The sequence below is a fragment of the Neltuma alba genome, unplaced genomic scaffold (assembly GCF_004799145.2).
Source record: "Neltuma alba isolate B1F8T4 unplaced genomic scaffold, ASM479914v2 tig00013437_pilon, whole genome shotgun sequence".
Classification (NCBI taxonomy): Eukaryota; Viridiplantae; Streptophyta; class Magnoliopsida; order Fabales; family Fabaceae; genus Neltuma; species Neltuma alba.
In genome coordinates, this window is record NW_021637684.1 from 109,236 (window position 1) to 123,656 (window position 14,421).

Here is a 14,421-nt window from a genome sequence, read left to right on the forward strand (position 1 = left end):
ATGTAATACATGTGATTAGTAAGAGTATTTTAAGAAAGACAATATCTATTTATTATAGATAATTAATTTTAAAAACTTTTTTAATATACTCAAATTACTTAACTAGCTTTTATATTAAGGTTCAGAGTTAGTAATAAAAAATAGAGGGAGTAGCTCCTAAGCCTTAAGTTTGGATTTTAAATAAATAACATTTTCTTTCCAAAACGAGAAGATTTCATTACTATAATAATCAGTAATTCTTTTCTTATATATATAGTGTCTGGCATCTAATATTATCACGTTTAACTTGAGCATTATTATTAGATCTAAACAAAAATAAGCACCCTCCCAAAGATATTTTTATTTCACTTCAAGTTTCACGACAAAAATGATACTTTATATCTCTGAGAAAAAAATATTTAACAGTTAAAACTTAAAAGTTAATTCGAACTTATTAGTTCTCATAATTATTAACTGAGTTTTCTTGACTTCCAACTGAGCTTCTCAAGTCATTTTCTTTGCTCTCATTATTCATCCTAGTGCTGTCTTCCCTGGATTTTTAACTATAGAAAGAATAAATTAACATATAAATATAATTAAATAATCACTTTATTAATTAATTTAAATTATTTTGGGGGTCTCCAATTCGGGGGCACCGACTTTTCTCGCGCAAGTGGTGGGAGAATCCGCGTTCAACGGAATTAGAGCAGCGCCCGCGAAATCAGAAAAGTAAAGTACGTGCACGGCTTCTACTCTCTCCCTGCCTCCTACTTTGATCTCTCCTTATATTCTTCTCCGATCGTATTATACAGCGTAAGCGCGATTCCTTTTTGTTTATTCTCTTCTCCCACTTCAGAGTCTCTCTCGATTCAAACCAGATTTCAAAGATCTTTCTTCAATTTAATTAATGGCTTCCATTAATTTGACCGCCACGCTTCCTCTTACTCGCTTTTCTGTCGCTTCTTCCCTTTTCATTCACCAACTCCACCAATGCCATTCTGGGCATTCCCAGCTCGCGTCTTCCCTCCTTAAACGACGACGTTTCCCCATGGCTCTCGGGTCATCTGGCCCCCGCATCAATTCTGTTCCAGTACGGATCAATACCTTACCTGTCGTTGTTATCTCTCTCTCTCTCTCTGTCCTTTGTTTTTTTTTTTTTCCTTTTTTCTGTGCATGCATGTTCTGGTTTTTTAATGTAGGTTTTAAATTTTCAGCGTAGGAATGGAACATACAGAGTGGCTGATTTCATGACGAAGAAGGAAAACTTGCACGTTGTGAAAATCACCACCACTGTTGAGGAAGGTTGGTACTACTACGAATTGATAAGGATGGCTCTCCCTGTGTTGTGTGGTTCTTCCCTTTTCCGTAGTGATCATGTGCTTTTTATTTTTGTTACAGCGTTGGAGGCTCTCGTTAATAACAGGATCAGTGGTCTTCCCGTAATCGATGATGAATGGAATTTGGTAATTTTTAAATTGATTTGACCTTGTTAACAGTAATAACGAGAACAAGTCAACAAGCATTTGTACTATCCTACTAAATGTGGTAAATTATGAATATACTGCGTGGCTTATGGCTTCTTATGAACGGACAGTATCAACCTTCCTTTCTTTCTTTCTTTTTGCCAGATCAAGCTTTCTTTTTCTCATTATTTAATTTTAATGCCTTCTCCCTCTTTTAAATTCTTTCTTTTTTTTTTTATCAACTTCGTTTCCTGAAGATCACTTGAGTGAACAGGCTACCTGTCTCCTTTGAGGCGCAGGTTAAGAATAAAAAATATGATCAAATTGTTAAGAAGGCCATTATTGGAGAATTATAATATTTAAGCTGCTGCTTTTAAGATTATTAGTATTAAATCGATAAGCGTATAGTTGAGAGAAATTGTACGTTTTGCCCCTGACTTGGTCCTTCTTGCTCTTACTTGGTGCATGGTGGGACTCCATTGTTTCAATTTCTCATTTGAGATTTCTTTTTTGGGTTGCAGGTTGGCGTTGTCTCAGATTATGACTTGTTAGCAATCGATTCAATATCAGGTAATATAGACATTTTTAATTAGAAAGTCGAAATAGTATTTCATCTCATAGATCGGAGAACGATGGTGCATACTTTTTAGTGTAAATTTTGGACGAAACTTTATGCCCTTATAGATCATTGTTGTTAATTATACTGTTAAATTATTCTAGAGAAGTCTGTGACACAGTCTCTTTGATGGTAGATGGCCACTGGACACTATCATCAGGCAGATGTCAGTCTCACCCTTTATATTATTCTGGAACTAATCAGAGAGATTCAGATGTTGTTCTTGTCTGCTTTTTTCTTTTTTCTTTTTTCCGGTGTATATTGCAAATTTGGCGCTAATGTTTCTTTCCTTCGTTTCTGTTTTTTCTTTTCTTCTGCTTTAGGTGGCAGTCAATGTGAAACAAACATGTTTCCTGATGTGGACAGTTCTTGGAAAGTATGTCTTCTTGATTGTTGTTTATGTTTTTATTGTACTGCTTTGTGAAATTTTGCTCTGTTCCATAGCATTGCTGTCAATCCTGAAATATTTCATTATCAGACTATTTTACTTAATGTTAGACGAAACACTAAGTCACTGAATAAAAGTTATTTGTTTTATGGCAACGTCGTTGATAAGTTTGATGCGAGATCTATTATGTTCACATTAGGGTAGTTGGGTTTATGGTAATGATGATATTTACAACGTTGCACTTGGACAGGGTTTTTTCTTTTTTTTGGACTGAGCGCTTGGACAGTTTAACTATGCGCCACTCTGCACCTATGCACAAATTCTTTTTATGAGAACATACATGAACATCCGAATTTATGAACAGTGAAAGCCAAACCCTGTTGACATTTTCTTTCCATTGTATATCAGCCAGTATCTGTTATATATGTTGCCTTCAGGGTGTAGCACTTTTTTTTTTTTCCTGAAATGCTTGATGGACTACTACTAATTATAAATGAAGGAAATTAAACTTCATCTCTTTTGCTTTCATAATTCGCAATATAGTATTTTTTCTCCTCAATTATTCCCTCTCTCCTGTCTTTGTTTTCTGCGAAGAGGAATTGTACATGTTTATGTATTTTCCGGAAGAGCCATTAATAACATGCTTGAGGTAACAAACTCGTTTTCAGTCTTGCATCATTTTAAACTCACTGGATAATAGGGTAAGAGGGCAGCACATATCTGTGTAAGCAGTATTTTTATATAAACCGATTTTCTTGTACAACTAGATTGCATCTATAACTAGAATTATATATGGAACAGATGAGAAATTGTACTTGTGTGCCTTATCAGTTGGCAGTCACCAGTATTAGCATTCTGCAGTTTCTAATTACTGTTTGTATGGCAGACATTCAATGAGATACAAAAGCTTCTTAGTAAGACAAATGGCAAAGTTGTGGGGGACTTAATGACGCCAACCCCACTTGTTGTTCATAAATCCACTAATCTGGAAGATGCTGCCAGGTAAGGATTTCGCATACCAGGCCCATGCCATTGACTTCTGTCTTTGATCTCTGTATTTCTAACTCATCATTTTCTTCTTATTTATAAGATCATTGTTGTCAACTTAGTGCCACTTTTGATTTCACAAGTTTCCGAGGAATCTATCAGCACGAGTTCCTTGATATCTGACCTCATCACTTCTCGTGTTAGGTTGTTGCTTGAAACAAAATATCGCCGATTACCTGTAGTAGATGAAGATGGCAAACTGGTAAGTAGATTGTGCATCTCCTGTTAAAAGCTTCGTTCTTTTGAGTCCTGCTGTTTTCTCTCATTGATCTTTGTTTTATTGTTATTCAGGTTGGACTTATTACAAGGGGGAACATCGTAAGAGCAGCTTTACAATCAAAACGTGCTAGTGAGAGTGATGAGAAGCCCATGTAGTGGTTTCAGGAGTGTCGTTTGAGCAAATCTGTGGATAAGGCTGAGAGTCCATTGGTGGAGCTGAAGGCAACTTTTGATGTTCTTTACTGACCTTTCAATGGGCTACTTCTACGATTTAGCGGAAGGTGGGGATTGATCGATCTGCTTCCTTGATACACAATGTTGACAAGTTACACGGGCTTTTTACGATATTTTGGGTAGGATTGCTTAGCGTTTTGTAGTCATTAGTCCAGTTCCTCTTTGATGCTATATAATAGATTCCAGCATTCAGAACCGTTGTATACCAGTTACTTATAGAGATCAATATTCAATGCTTGTGTTATGGGATGATTAGGAAGGCATGTTAATCAATATCAGCATATTTGACCAATATAGGTATTGTAAACGTTGGCCGGAAAATATCGCACGTTCTTTTCTTTTTTTTTTGACCTTTTAGTAGATACTCTTCTGGTATTTAATATAAAACCTAATTATTGAGTTGATTTTAGTTCTAAATATAAGATTTATTTTTCATATTTATTAATTTTTTCTAAATTATTCTTATAAATACTTTCTCAATCATAATCAAGTAGAAAAAGGAAGAAATAAAAGATGTTAAGAAAGATGATTATGATGTTTTAAAAAAAATATATCATATTTTTTATAATTAATTAATTTATCTAATTTTTTTAATTTAATAAAATTAATTAAGTAAGTTTTATATTAAGTAACCAAAGAGTATTAAAATGTCCCTATTAATCCCCAGGGTCAGAATCTCCTATTTATCTCTCGCTGATAGTTACTCATAAGAAGCTTTTGTATGTTACTCATGACGTTTCATCCCTACCCTTTTCCTCACTTTCACTATCTATCTTCGCTATATTGTAAGCTTTATTTATGTAGTAAATCACCTCTCAATTCATCACTTCAACTTCCCCTTTTTCCTTTCTTTCTCAGAAGCTATGGTTTCTGCAACCTCTCCTGTACAGATGATCTTCTTCCCTTTTGTGGGAGGAGGCCATCAGATCCCCATGATCGACACCGCAATAGCTTTCGCATCTCATGGCGGAGCCAACTCCATCATCATCACCACCCTCTCTAACTCCCTTCAGTTCCACAAATCCATCTTTCGACACCAACAATCCGGCCTTCCCATCAGTATTCTTACTCTGCCTCCCAACGTTGAAGTCTCCGACGTCGACATGTCCGCTGGCCCCGCCACAGACACCTCTGTCCTCCAACAACCTCTCCGACAACTCCTCGAGGATCTCCGTCCTGATGCTATCGTCGTCGACATGTTCCATCGCTGGTCTGCCGATGTCATCGACGAGCTCCGAATCCCAAGGATCGTCTTCCACGGCAGTGGGTGTTTCTCTCGCTGTGTCTTCCACAACGTTACAAACTATGGTCCGCATGAGAAACTGGGTTCCGATTTAGAGCCCTTTGTAGTTCCGGGTCTCCCCGACCCGATTGAACTGACGAGGTCGCAGCTTCCGCCATTTATCAAAGACCCATCTCAAGGATTCGGTCGGAGGAAGAAAGCAGAGGAGAATAGTTTCGGGACCGTGACAAACAGCTTCTACGATTTGGAACCCACTTATGCTGATTACCTTAGAAATGTTATAAAGACGAGAGTATGGCTCGTAGGACCTGTATCTCTGTGTAACAAAAACACAGAGGATAAAACAGAGAGAGGAAAGATTCCTACAATTGACGAACAATCCTGTTTGAATTGGCTGAATTCAAAAGAACCCAAGTCAGTTCTGTACATCAGCTTCGGGAGTTTAGCTCGATTGCCCCGAGAACAGCTCAAGGAAATTGCATATGCACTTGAATCTTGCGATCAACCATTCATTTGGGTTATAGGGAAAATCTTCAAATCCTCCGAAACAGAGGAAGAGGGTGAATACAATTGGCTCCCAGATGGGTTCGAACAGAGAATGAAAGAAACGAACAGAGGTTTGATCATAAGGGGTTGGGCTCCACAGCTTTTGATACTAGAACATAAATCAGTGGGGGGATTTATGACACATTGTGGGTGGAATTCGACGTTGGAAGGGTTGAGTTCGGGGTTCCCATGATAACGTGGCCGTTATCGGCGGAGCAATTTACGAACGAGAAGCTGGTCACTAGGGTTTTGAAGGTTGGAGCGGAGGTGGGAAGTCGAGAGTGGGTTTCATGGCAGGATGAACGGAGAGAGCTAGTGAGGAGAGATAAAATGGAGAAGGCGGTGAAGAAAGTGATGACTAAGAGTGAAGAAGCAGAGGAGATGAGAGAGAGAATCAGAGACATTGCAGCCAAAGCAAGAAGAGCTGTCGATGAAGGAGGCACTTCTTACGCGGATATTGATGCATTGATCCATGAACTTACAAGTCGCCGCCAAACTTGTTTTAAAGCAAATTAGTATAGTTGTTATTAACCTTTTTTTCCTTTCTGGGGAATTATGCTTGTAAAGATCCATCTTCCAGCAGTCCTTGGAAGTTGGAACACACAACTACATAACAATTTCGATGCCTAATTCCCAATTTAGTCACTAAAATGTAGCATTCGGATAAATACTTTTGTTTCAAGCAGATTCGATTGTGGGTTTTTTGGTTTAAATTTTATGCTTACGATCTCAATTTGCCATTGAAAACTGTACGAACTTATGGTTCCCAGTTCCCACTTGTATAATCCATCAAATTTGGGTACTTCAGTCAAGTATTAAAATGGAACTTTAAATGAGCGTGAAGTTTAAAAACTTAGGAGAAATGAGACCTGATGCAAACAAGAAATCATAGACATGAAAAGAATTTGAAAACTTAAGTATTGGATATAATTAAGGGTTAAGGTACACCCAGCATCCCGAACTATTTTTCCAGGTACACTCAGTGTCCTAAAGTAATTTTCGGTGCATCAAGTGTCCCAAACTAATTAAAACGGTGCATCCATATCTCGAGCTAACAGAAAAGTTAAGTTTGACCGTTAGTTGACCAAAAAATCTGACGTGGCGGACACGTAGGCGTCTGATGTGTATTATTTTGACGAGTTAAGGTGCGCCTAGCATCCTGAACTATTTTTCCAGGTACGCCCAGTGTCCTAAAGTAATTTTTGGTGTATCAAGTGTCCCAAACTAATTAAAACGGTGCGTCCACATCCCAGACTAACAGAAAAGTCTTGTTTGACAGTTACCTTGCTGATTCAGCGCAAGCGTCTGATGTGTATTATTTTGACTAAAGCTCCCGAGACAAGCCCGGTGGTGGCGGGTGTTTTCTCAGAAGGCGACGACGATGTCGATGGAGTGACCAAGGAGAAGTTTATTGTGTTCTACAAGGAGGGAAGCAAATGCGAGTCGGATGAGGAGTCGACAGAGATGAAGATGGAAATGTGCTGTGATAGCGGTTGTGGTTTCAAATTGGAGTGGTAGAAGAAATGGGATAAAATGTTAAAGACGAGGATGGGGTTGAATGGGTGGTACATGTACCAGGATTTAAGAGGGTGGATAGATGGTCTTTCTTTTTTTTAAGTTTAAAAATTGGCAGAAGATAAATGTTAGAAGAGGAGGAAATAAATTGAATTTTCAGTCAAAATAATACACATCAGACGCCTGCGTGTCCGTCATGTAGGATTTTTCGGTCAACCTTCAGCTGAATCCAGTGTAAAAAAATTGAACCGGACCGGCCGGTTCAATCAGTAAACCGATGAACCGATCAATGGTCTGGTCTGGTTCATAAGCTAAACCGGGGACCGGTTCAAACCGGATTGAACCGGTCAAACCGGTGTGAACCGGTAAAAACCGGTATGAACCGGTTTAAATAAATATATTGACATTTGTCCTATTTTTTCTCATTTAACTCCTAATATCTCAATTATTATAGATTTAAATGAATTTTGATGATGACTTTGGTATCAATAACTATTAATTTTAGTTATTGAAAAATTATAAAGATCAAAATTCTCAATATTGTTATACTTTATTATTATTACAATCAAATTCTTATTGTATTTCTTTATATTTTGTTATTAGTAATTATTAGTATTGTTATATTTTGTCATTTTTAATTAAATTATATTATTTTAATATGACCGGTTTGATCCCGAGTTGACCCCGATCTGACCCATTAACCCTTGAACCACTACCTCAACCGGTTTAGTATCCGGTCTGGTTTTTTGTTCCTTGGCTAAATCAACAAGGTAACAATCAAACGAGACTTTTCTGTTAGCCTGGTAGCCTGGGATGTGGACGTACCGTTTTAATTAGTTTGGGACACGGGATGCACCAAAAATTAGTTTATGACACTGAGCGCACCTGGAAAAATAGTTCAGGGTGCTATGCGCACCTTAACTCGTCAAAATAATACACATCAGACACCTACTATCCGTCATGTCAGATTTTTCGGTCAACTAACGGTCAAACTTAACTTTTTTGTTAGCTCGGGATATGGATGCACCGTTTTAATTAGTTTGGGACATTGGATGCACCGTTTTAATTAGTTTGAGATACTGGACGCACCAAAAATTACTTTAGAACACTGGATGCACTTGGAAAAATAGTTTGGGGTGCTGGGCGTACTTTAACCCTATAATTAATAAGCTGAAGAGGAAAAAAAAACCGGGGGGGGGGGACTAGGCTCATTCATTAGAACTAAACATGAAGTATTACAAAAATTTAAAAAAAAACTTAACATGAAGTGAAAAGCAGAATCTAATCAGTGCTGTTGATGAGTCTTGTAGTTCTTTTATGGAGGTGCTGATGAGGTAGGGTGTGTTTGGGATAGCAATGACAGAAGTAACTTTTTTTAAATCTGACTTTTATAGAAGTCAGATTGAGTAAAAGTCATATAGTATAATGTGATTTATGTTTGGATTGAGTTTTCTAAAAAAGCCAATTTGAGAAGCTAAAACTTATTTAGATGATAAATGTAAAAGTAAGTTTAGATATAAAATGACTGAAAATGACATAAATTTTATTGAATGATACATATTTAATTAAAATTATAATTATAAAAATAAAAATAGTTATTTTTAAGAATAATTAAAACTAAAATAATATATTTAAATTTTAGGAAAAATTGAGAAAAAGTCCTCCTATTAAAAATATAATTCATGAGAAGGATTTAAATCATAATACAAGCATTCTATATCTATAATATTTACACTTAGTATATAAAAATTTATCAATTACTTCTTACTAATTAAATTTTTAATACAACATTTTTCTCAATTTTCCATAGATTTTATAAATATGATAGAAAATAATAAAAAATAATAAATTTATTTTTAAAAATGGTTTTATTATTCAAAAAATAATTTCTTTAACATTAAAAAATGGCTAGGCTAAAAAATTTTTAAAAAAATACACATCATGCATAAAGCATTCTCTCTCCTCCCTCACTCATGGGCCCCGCATATCCAAACTTGCTGTGGAGAAGTCGGAAACAATGAATTGGAGCTTTTGGAAAAAAACTCTTTTTAGACATAAGCCCATTTACCTCTATCACCACTCCAAACATGACATTTAAATAAAAAGTTGCTTTTTTCATCATTTTCCAGTGGAGAAGTCGGTTTGAGGGGTATGAGCGTGATGCCAAACAGACTAGTAGTTATGCTCCATTGCTCATCACTTAATTCTTTTTCTATTTGCCTATCTCCAATTGCCCTACCCCCAAAATAATTATTTTAGGTCCCGTTTGATGCAAAGCATTAAAGATGAGGGATAGAAACTGAGATTGTAATTGAAAAAAATTATTAAAATTTTTTTAACATGAGTAATTACTTGTTATATGGAATTAAGTAAACTTCTGAAAGTAGGATTGGAGAATACTACTTCTCCTATGGTACTCTCCAATTACACATAGGTGAGTTTGTCAAATCTTATGTAGTAAGTAATTTTTCATATTAAATACTATTTTTTCAATCTCAATCCTAATTTTTATATCTTATTTTTAATGTTTCCTACCAAATGTTATCTTGGGGCCCAAAAATCGGAATAAATTCTCTAGGCTTCTGATCAATTTGCGGGATTAGACCCGCCCCAATCAGTCCTCAAAAAAAAAACAAAAAAGGACCCGCCCCAAACTCACCCGAATCTACTGCATCAATGGGCTCTGCGTGCATCACTTTGGGAAACTCGCTGTTGGGCCTCCTTTCCCCGAAAACTCATTCCCAAAGGATCACGAGTAGCATACAATTTCCTTTCTGGATTCCTTTAATTTCTATTCTTTATTATTTTTTTTAACGATAGGGGGTTTTAGAGTTTAAAACCGTATTATTTATGATTTAAGGCACGAGTTTAATGATGAGTTCCTTTAGCGAAATTAATTAGTTATCTCTATTTCTTGCACACGACCTCCACGAGTATAGTAAAATAGTAAAAGCATATTTACCAGCCAAAAACGCATGACCCACCACCCACCAGTTCACACACCTTATAAATTTCATGCAAATGGTTTCATCGTCCTCCAAGACAAATCCCTCAACTTATTACTAATTATTAATTCCTCAGTCTCTCACACTCTGAAACATCCCATTGTCATCTTCTTCTTAATTCTCCCTGTCCGTCTTTTCATAACTCTACTTGCTCTCATCCCGAAGCTTCTCTCTGTCACTATATATCCCTTTATCTGCAAAATCAAAATTAAAACTATGAATAGTGAAAATCATAAACTGCACATACTCTTCCTTCCCTTCCCTGATCATGGCCACATAATACCAATAGTTGATATGGCCAGACTTTTCGCTGCAAGAGGTGTCAGAGCCACCATTGTCACAACCAACTAATGAAGAAGAATGCTTGAAATGGCTTGACTCCAAAAAACCCAACTCAGTTCTTTACGTCTGCTTCGGCAGCATAGCCAACTTCACGGACTATCAGCTCAGAGAAATAGCAATGGGTCTAGAAGCGTCGGGACAAGATTTCATCTGGGTTGTGAGGAGAACCAAAGAGGACCAACAAGAACAAAAAGACAAACAGAAATGGCTACCTGAAGGATTTAAGAAGATTTAAGAAGAGAATACAAGGGAAGGGGCTGATCATAGGAGGATGGGCGCCACAAGTAGTGATCCTTGATCATGAATCCATCGGCGGGTTCATGACGCATTGTGGGTGGAATTCAACGTTGGAAGGAGTGAGTGCCGGAGTACCAATGGTGACATGGCCTGTGTCTGCAGAACAGTTTTACAATGAGAAGTTAGTCACAGAAGTTCTTAGAATTGGGGGTCCATGTGGGGGTAAAGAAATGGGTTAGAGTAGTGGGAGATAGTGTGCAAAAAGAAGCCATTGAGAAGGCAGTGAGTAGAGTAATGGCGGCAGAAGAAGCACAAGAAATGAGAAAAAAAGCAAAGAAACTTGCGAGCATGGCCAGGGAGGCTATGGAAGAAGGAGGATCATTGTCCTCGGACTTGGATGACTTAATTCAACAGCTTAAGTCTCGTGGTCACTGAGTGATGGTTTCTTCAAGATAACATTATTCTGCTTGACATTTCGGTTCAATTTCACGTTATCCAATGATAATATGGTCATAGAGGGAAAAACAACAGGCAATAATGTAGTATATTTGTTCTAAACAAAAATCTTATATACTACCTCCAGTCTTTAATGTAAAATCTCGTTTGACTTTTATTTTAATCCTATAAATATAAAACCCCAATCTACTTTATCTCTCATATTTATCTATTTTTTCTAAGATAATCCTTCTAATAACAGCAATTCTAGCCAATAAACTTGATTAGTAAGGATATTTTAGAAAAGACAACACTTATTTATTGTAAATAACTAATTTAACCTATTTTTTTAATCTACTCAAATTAGTTAATTGGCTCTTATATTTAGGACCAGAGGTAGTATATTGAATTTTTCGCTGGTTTTGGTCAACGATCGGAAGATTTGGGTGGTTTATTAATGCCTGGTCGCTTGTTAACCTTGATCCTCACATCATCAAAACTAACTTTTATTTTCAGATGGGGAAAAATGGCCCCTAACATCATCCGTATAAGCCCACAAGTGCTGGCTCTTGATGCTTCTCCGTCGGGTACTGCGCGAAGCATATACTAACCATATCTCCCACACCGACGTCCGGAAGAACCGAGGTCTCTTCCGCGGCATCACCGGATTGCGTGGCCTTGGCGGCGACGCTCTCTCCTTCGTTGAACAAACCACCAAAAACTACCAGAAAATGTTCTCTTATTCCTTACTTTCCACCCCCAGCGCCGTTGTTTATGTCGCCTTCGGCGGCAGATGCTCTTCCTGCAACGTCGAATTCACTCCGTTGTCTTCAATGTCCCGGGGCTTCTCCTTCCATGGCATTGGCTTCACCCGAATAACTGTCGCTGGGATTAATCTCCCAATCTCCGCTCCGTGTTGTCCTCCGACACTGTCATAACTAGGCTCCCTCCAGCAGCGTATGATTCCCTGAGAGAGATAATTTATTTACAATGAGCGTCAAATCCCAACTATTCAAATTTAATTTGAATGGTTGAGATTTAGTTTTTTTTAAAATTTCTTTTTTTTGAAGCACCAAAGAGACAGTCTCTAATATGTTTGAAACTGTATGGGAATCAATTTCAGTACTCATTGTAATGATGAGTATTATGATGCTTATCGAATTAAATCATTCAAAATTAGTATAGATAGTTGAGATTTAGTATTTAATATTTTTTTAAAATTATTTTTCTTTAATAGGTGCATAATTCAAAATATATGTGATCTCTTTAAGTTTTTTTTAAAAATATTTTTATTTAAAAATTACTAGTTAAAAATTTTAAATCTATACTATTAAAATTACATCTTCATGGTTTAAATTTCATTGCAGATATAAGCATCACGGTGATCATACCGAAACTAGTTCCAAATTGTATGAGATCAATCTTCGTAAACATTGATATCATGGACGGATTTATGAATAGTTATTAGTGCTAATAAATGGCCTCATAAAATAATTTGGCTTAGATTAATTAAAGTAAACTTTCAAGTAAGAAAAAAGAAATAACCCCACTTCGTATGGAGCTCACTTCCATTGTCACAATCAAATAAATCAATACCTTATTTATATGATCTTTGTTCAATTAAAGATTGTGCATTACACTGTTTGAAATAAGTGCATGGCTCATTAATCAAGCGATTTTATAAGAATGCAAGGATGTGTGTGTGTGTGTGGATATACTTTTTCCTATTTGTCATCTTTGACCTACAGATTGAAACCCAAGGTGTTTGCATATACCCATTTAAACACTACTTTGATTAAATCGTTTATGAGATTATGGATCAAATAACCCATTTTTATTAGAATAACCAATTAATTACATTTCGATTAAAATTAATAATAAGACCATCAATTATGAAGCGGCCGGCCTCACATGCTTCTTATGCATTTGGATTAGTGTTAGAGCAAGACATAATTATTAAACTGATTTATAAGCATGCATTTGAAAATAGGGTGTTTGGATAAATCCTTAGGAAAGTATAATTGGGAAGGAGGTATTAATAGCTGATAAGATAACCACAACGTATGGTTCATAATTGATTTTAATTTGGAATGTATAAGGAGTGTTTGGCAGCTAATTATGAGATAACCATGATTTTGAATCTATAAATATCGATTTTGGCATATAAATATATATAATATGGGTATTTGGTAGCTTATATAATAACCATAATTTTAAGTTCGTAATTGATCTTGACTACTCTTCTCCTTATGCATTTTCGTGATGATGGGTGGCCATAAAATATTGTTAGAGCATTGCTCAATATAAAGTAGTGACCGAGATGCTAAGAGTTGGGGTTCTTGTAGTTGTTAAGGACGGGTCTGGTAAGCCTTTAGAACTGGTGCGATTTTATAACGTATACTACTCTGTCTCTTGTTATAAGATTCAATTTTTTGAATGGGTTTATCCTTTTTATAAGATCCTTTTAGAGTTTGTCTAAGTATTTAATATATTATTACCTATTTCACCCCTAATGCAATGCATTTAATCTATTTTCTTTCTTCATTTATCTCATTATTACTCTCTCACATTTACCTATTTGTATATAGGGTATATTTAGAAAAAATTATATTTGCTACCTATTAATTGCTTTTAATTAATTTTAACTGTTTTCTTAAATCACACAATTTAGTTAAAAAGATCTTATAATAAAGGATAGAGGGAGTAGAGTTTATTTTGGATAAAATAATTTATAGAGTTAATATTAGGTACATTTGAGTGCATTGTCGACAAACTAAAGTGATCCCCTTATATGAGAAAATGATGGATTCAAAGCCCCAAAAGACTAGTTTAACCCCCATCTAATTTTTGAGGGGGGAAAAAAGGAATTAGGTGGTGAAAAGTGAAAACAAATCGTTCGGAAAAGACAATATTAAACTAATTTTAAAAGATTATGTACTTTTTTATTCTTAAACTTTTTATGTTTATGATATTCTTTGACATGATTCTCCCGCGTTAAGAAATTTTAATTTGTTTAGGTTTACCTTCAAAACAAATAATTAAAATATTACGTACGAAGCTGGCCTGTGCGTAAAAATATTCGTCGAAGTTGATTTTTTTAACTTGTTTTCTTATTTCTTACTTGCATATGCATGATTCATGTTGTATTCTGA

At 35.9% G+C, this 14,421-nt stretch overlaps 2 protein-coding genes and 1 pseudogene across 3 annotated transcripts; all 3 read left to right on the top strand.

Annotated features, from left to right (window-relative positions):
- The first annotated feature begins 722 nt into the window (after positions 1 to 722).
- LOC114737392 (CBS domain-containing protein CBSX2, chloroplastic) lies at positions 723 to 4,067 on the top strand. 2 transcript variants are annotated; one of them, XM_028925315.1, is made up of 8 exons: positions 723 to 1,090; positions 1,194 to 1,281; positions 1,378 to 1,442; positions 1,964 to 2,012; positions 2,382 to 2,434; positions 3,333 to 3,448; positions 3,638 to 3,695; positions 3,785 to 4,067. In XM_028925315.1, the coding sequence occupies exons 1-8, from the start codon at positions 887 to 889 to the stop codon at positions 3,866 to 3,868; spliced, it is 717 nt and encodes a 238-aa protein (XP_028781148.1). In that variant the 5' UTR covers positions 723 to 886; the 3' UTR covers positions 3,869 to 4,067. The 2 variants fall into 2 exon arrangements, with proteins under 2 accessions (XP_028781148.1, XP_028781149.1); XM_028925316.1 differs by having other exon boundaries at positions 724 to 1,069.
- A 742-nt stretch (positions 4,068 to 4,809) lies between these two features.
- Positions 4,810 to 6,358, top strand: LOC114737391 (abscisate beta-glucosyltransferase-like). The gene is given in 2 exon segments (XM_028925314.1): positions 4,810 to 5,911; positions 5,914 to 6,358. Coding segments are annotated over 2 exon segments (1,440 nt in total). The 3' UTR covers positions 6,252 to 6,358.
- A 685-nt stretch (positions 6,359 to 7,043) lies between these two features.
- LOC114737381 (UDP-glucosyl transferase 73B2-like) lies at positions 7,044 to 11,269 on the top strand (annotated as a pseudogene).
- The last annotated feature ends 3,152 nt before the right edge of the window (positions 11,270 to 14,421 follow it).

What these genes read in the sequence shown, in the direction of transcription:
- LOC114737392 (XM_028925315.1), top strand. Translation starts at nt 887, where the DNA reads ATGGCTTCCATTAATTTGACCGCCACGCTTCCTCTTACTCGCTTTTCT. An exon ending in TCGATGATGAATGGAATTTG is followed by an intron (nt 1,443 to 1,963) that starts GTAATTTTTAAA and finishes TTTGGGTTGCAG; the next exon opens with GTTGGCGTTGTCTCAGATTA. An exon ending in AATCTGGAAGATGCTGCCAG is followed by an intron (nt 3,449 to 3,637) that starts GTAAGGATTTCG and finishes TTCTCGTGTTAG; the next exon opens with GTTGTTGCTTGAAACAAAAT.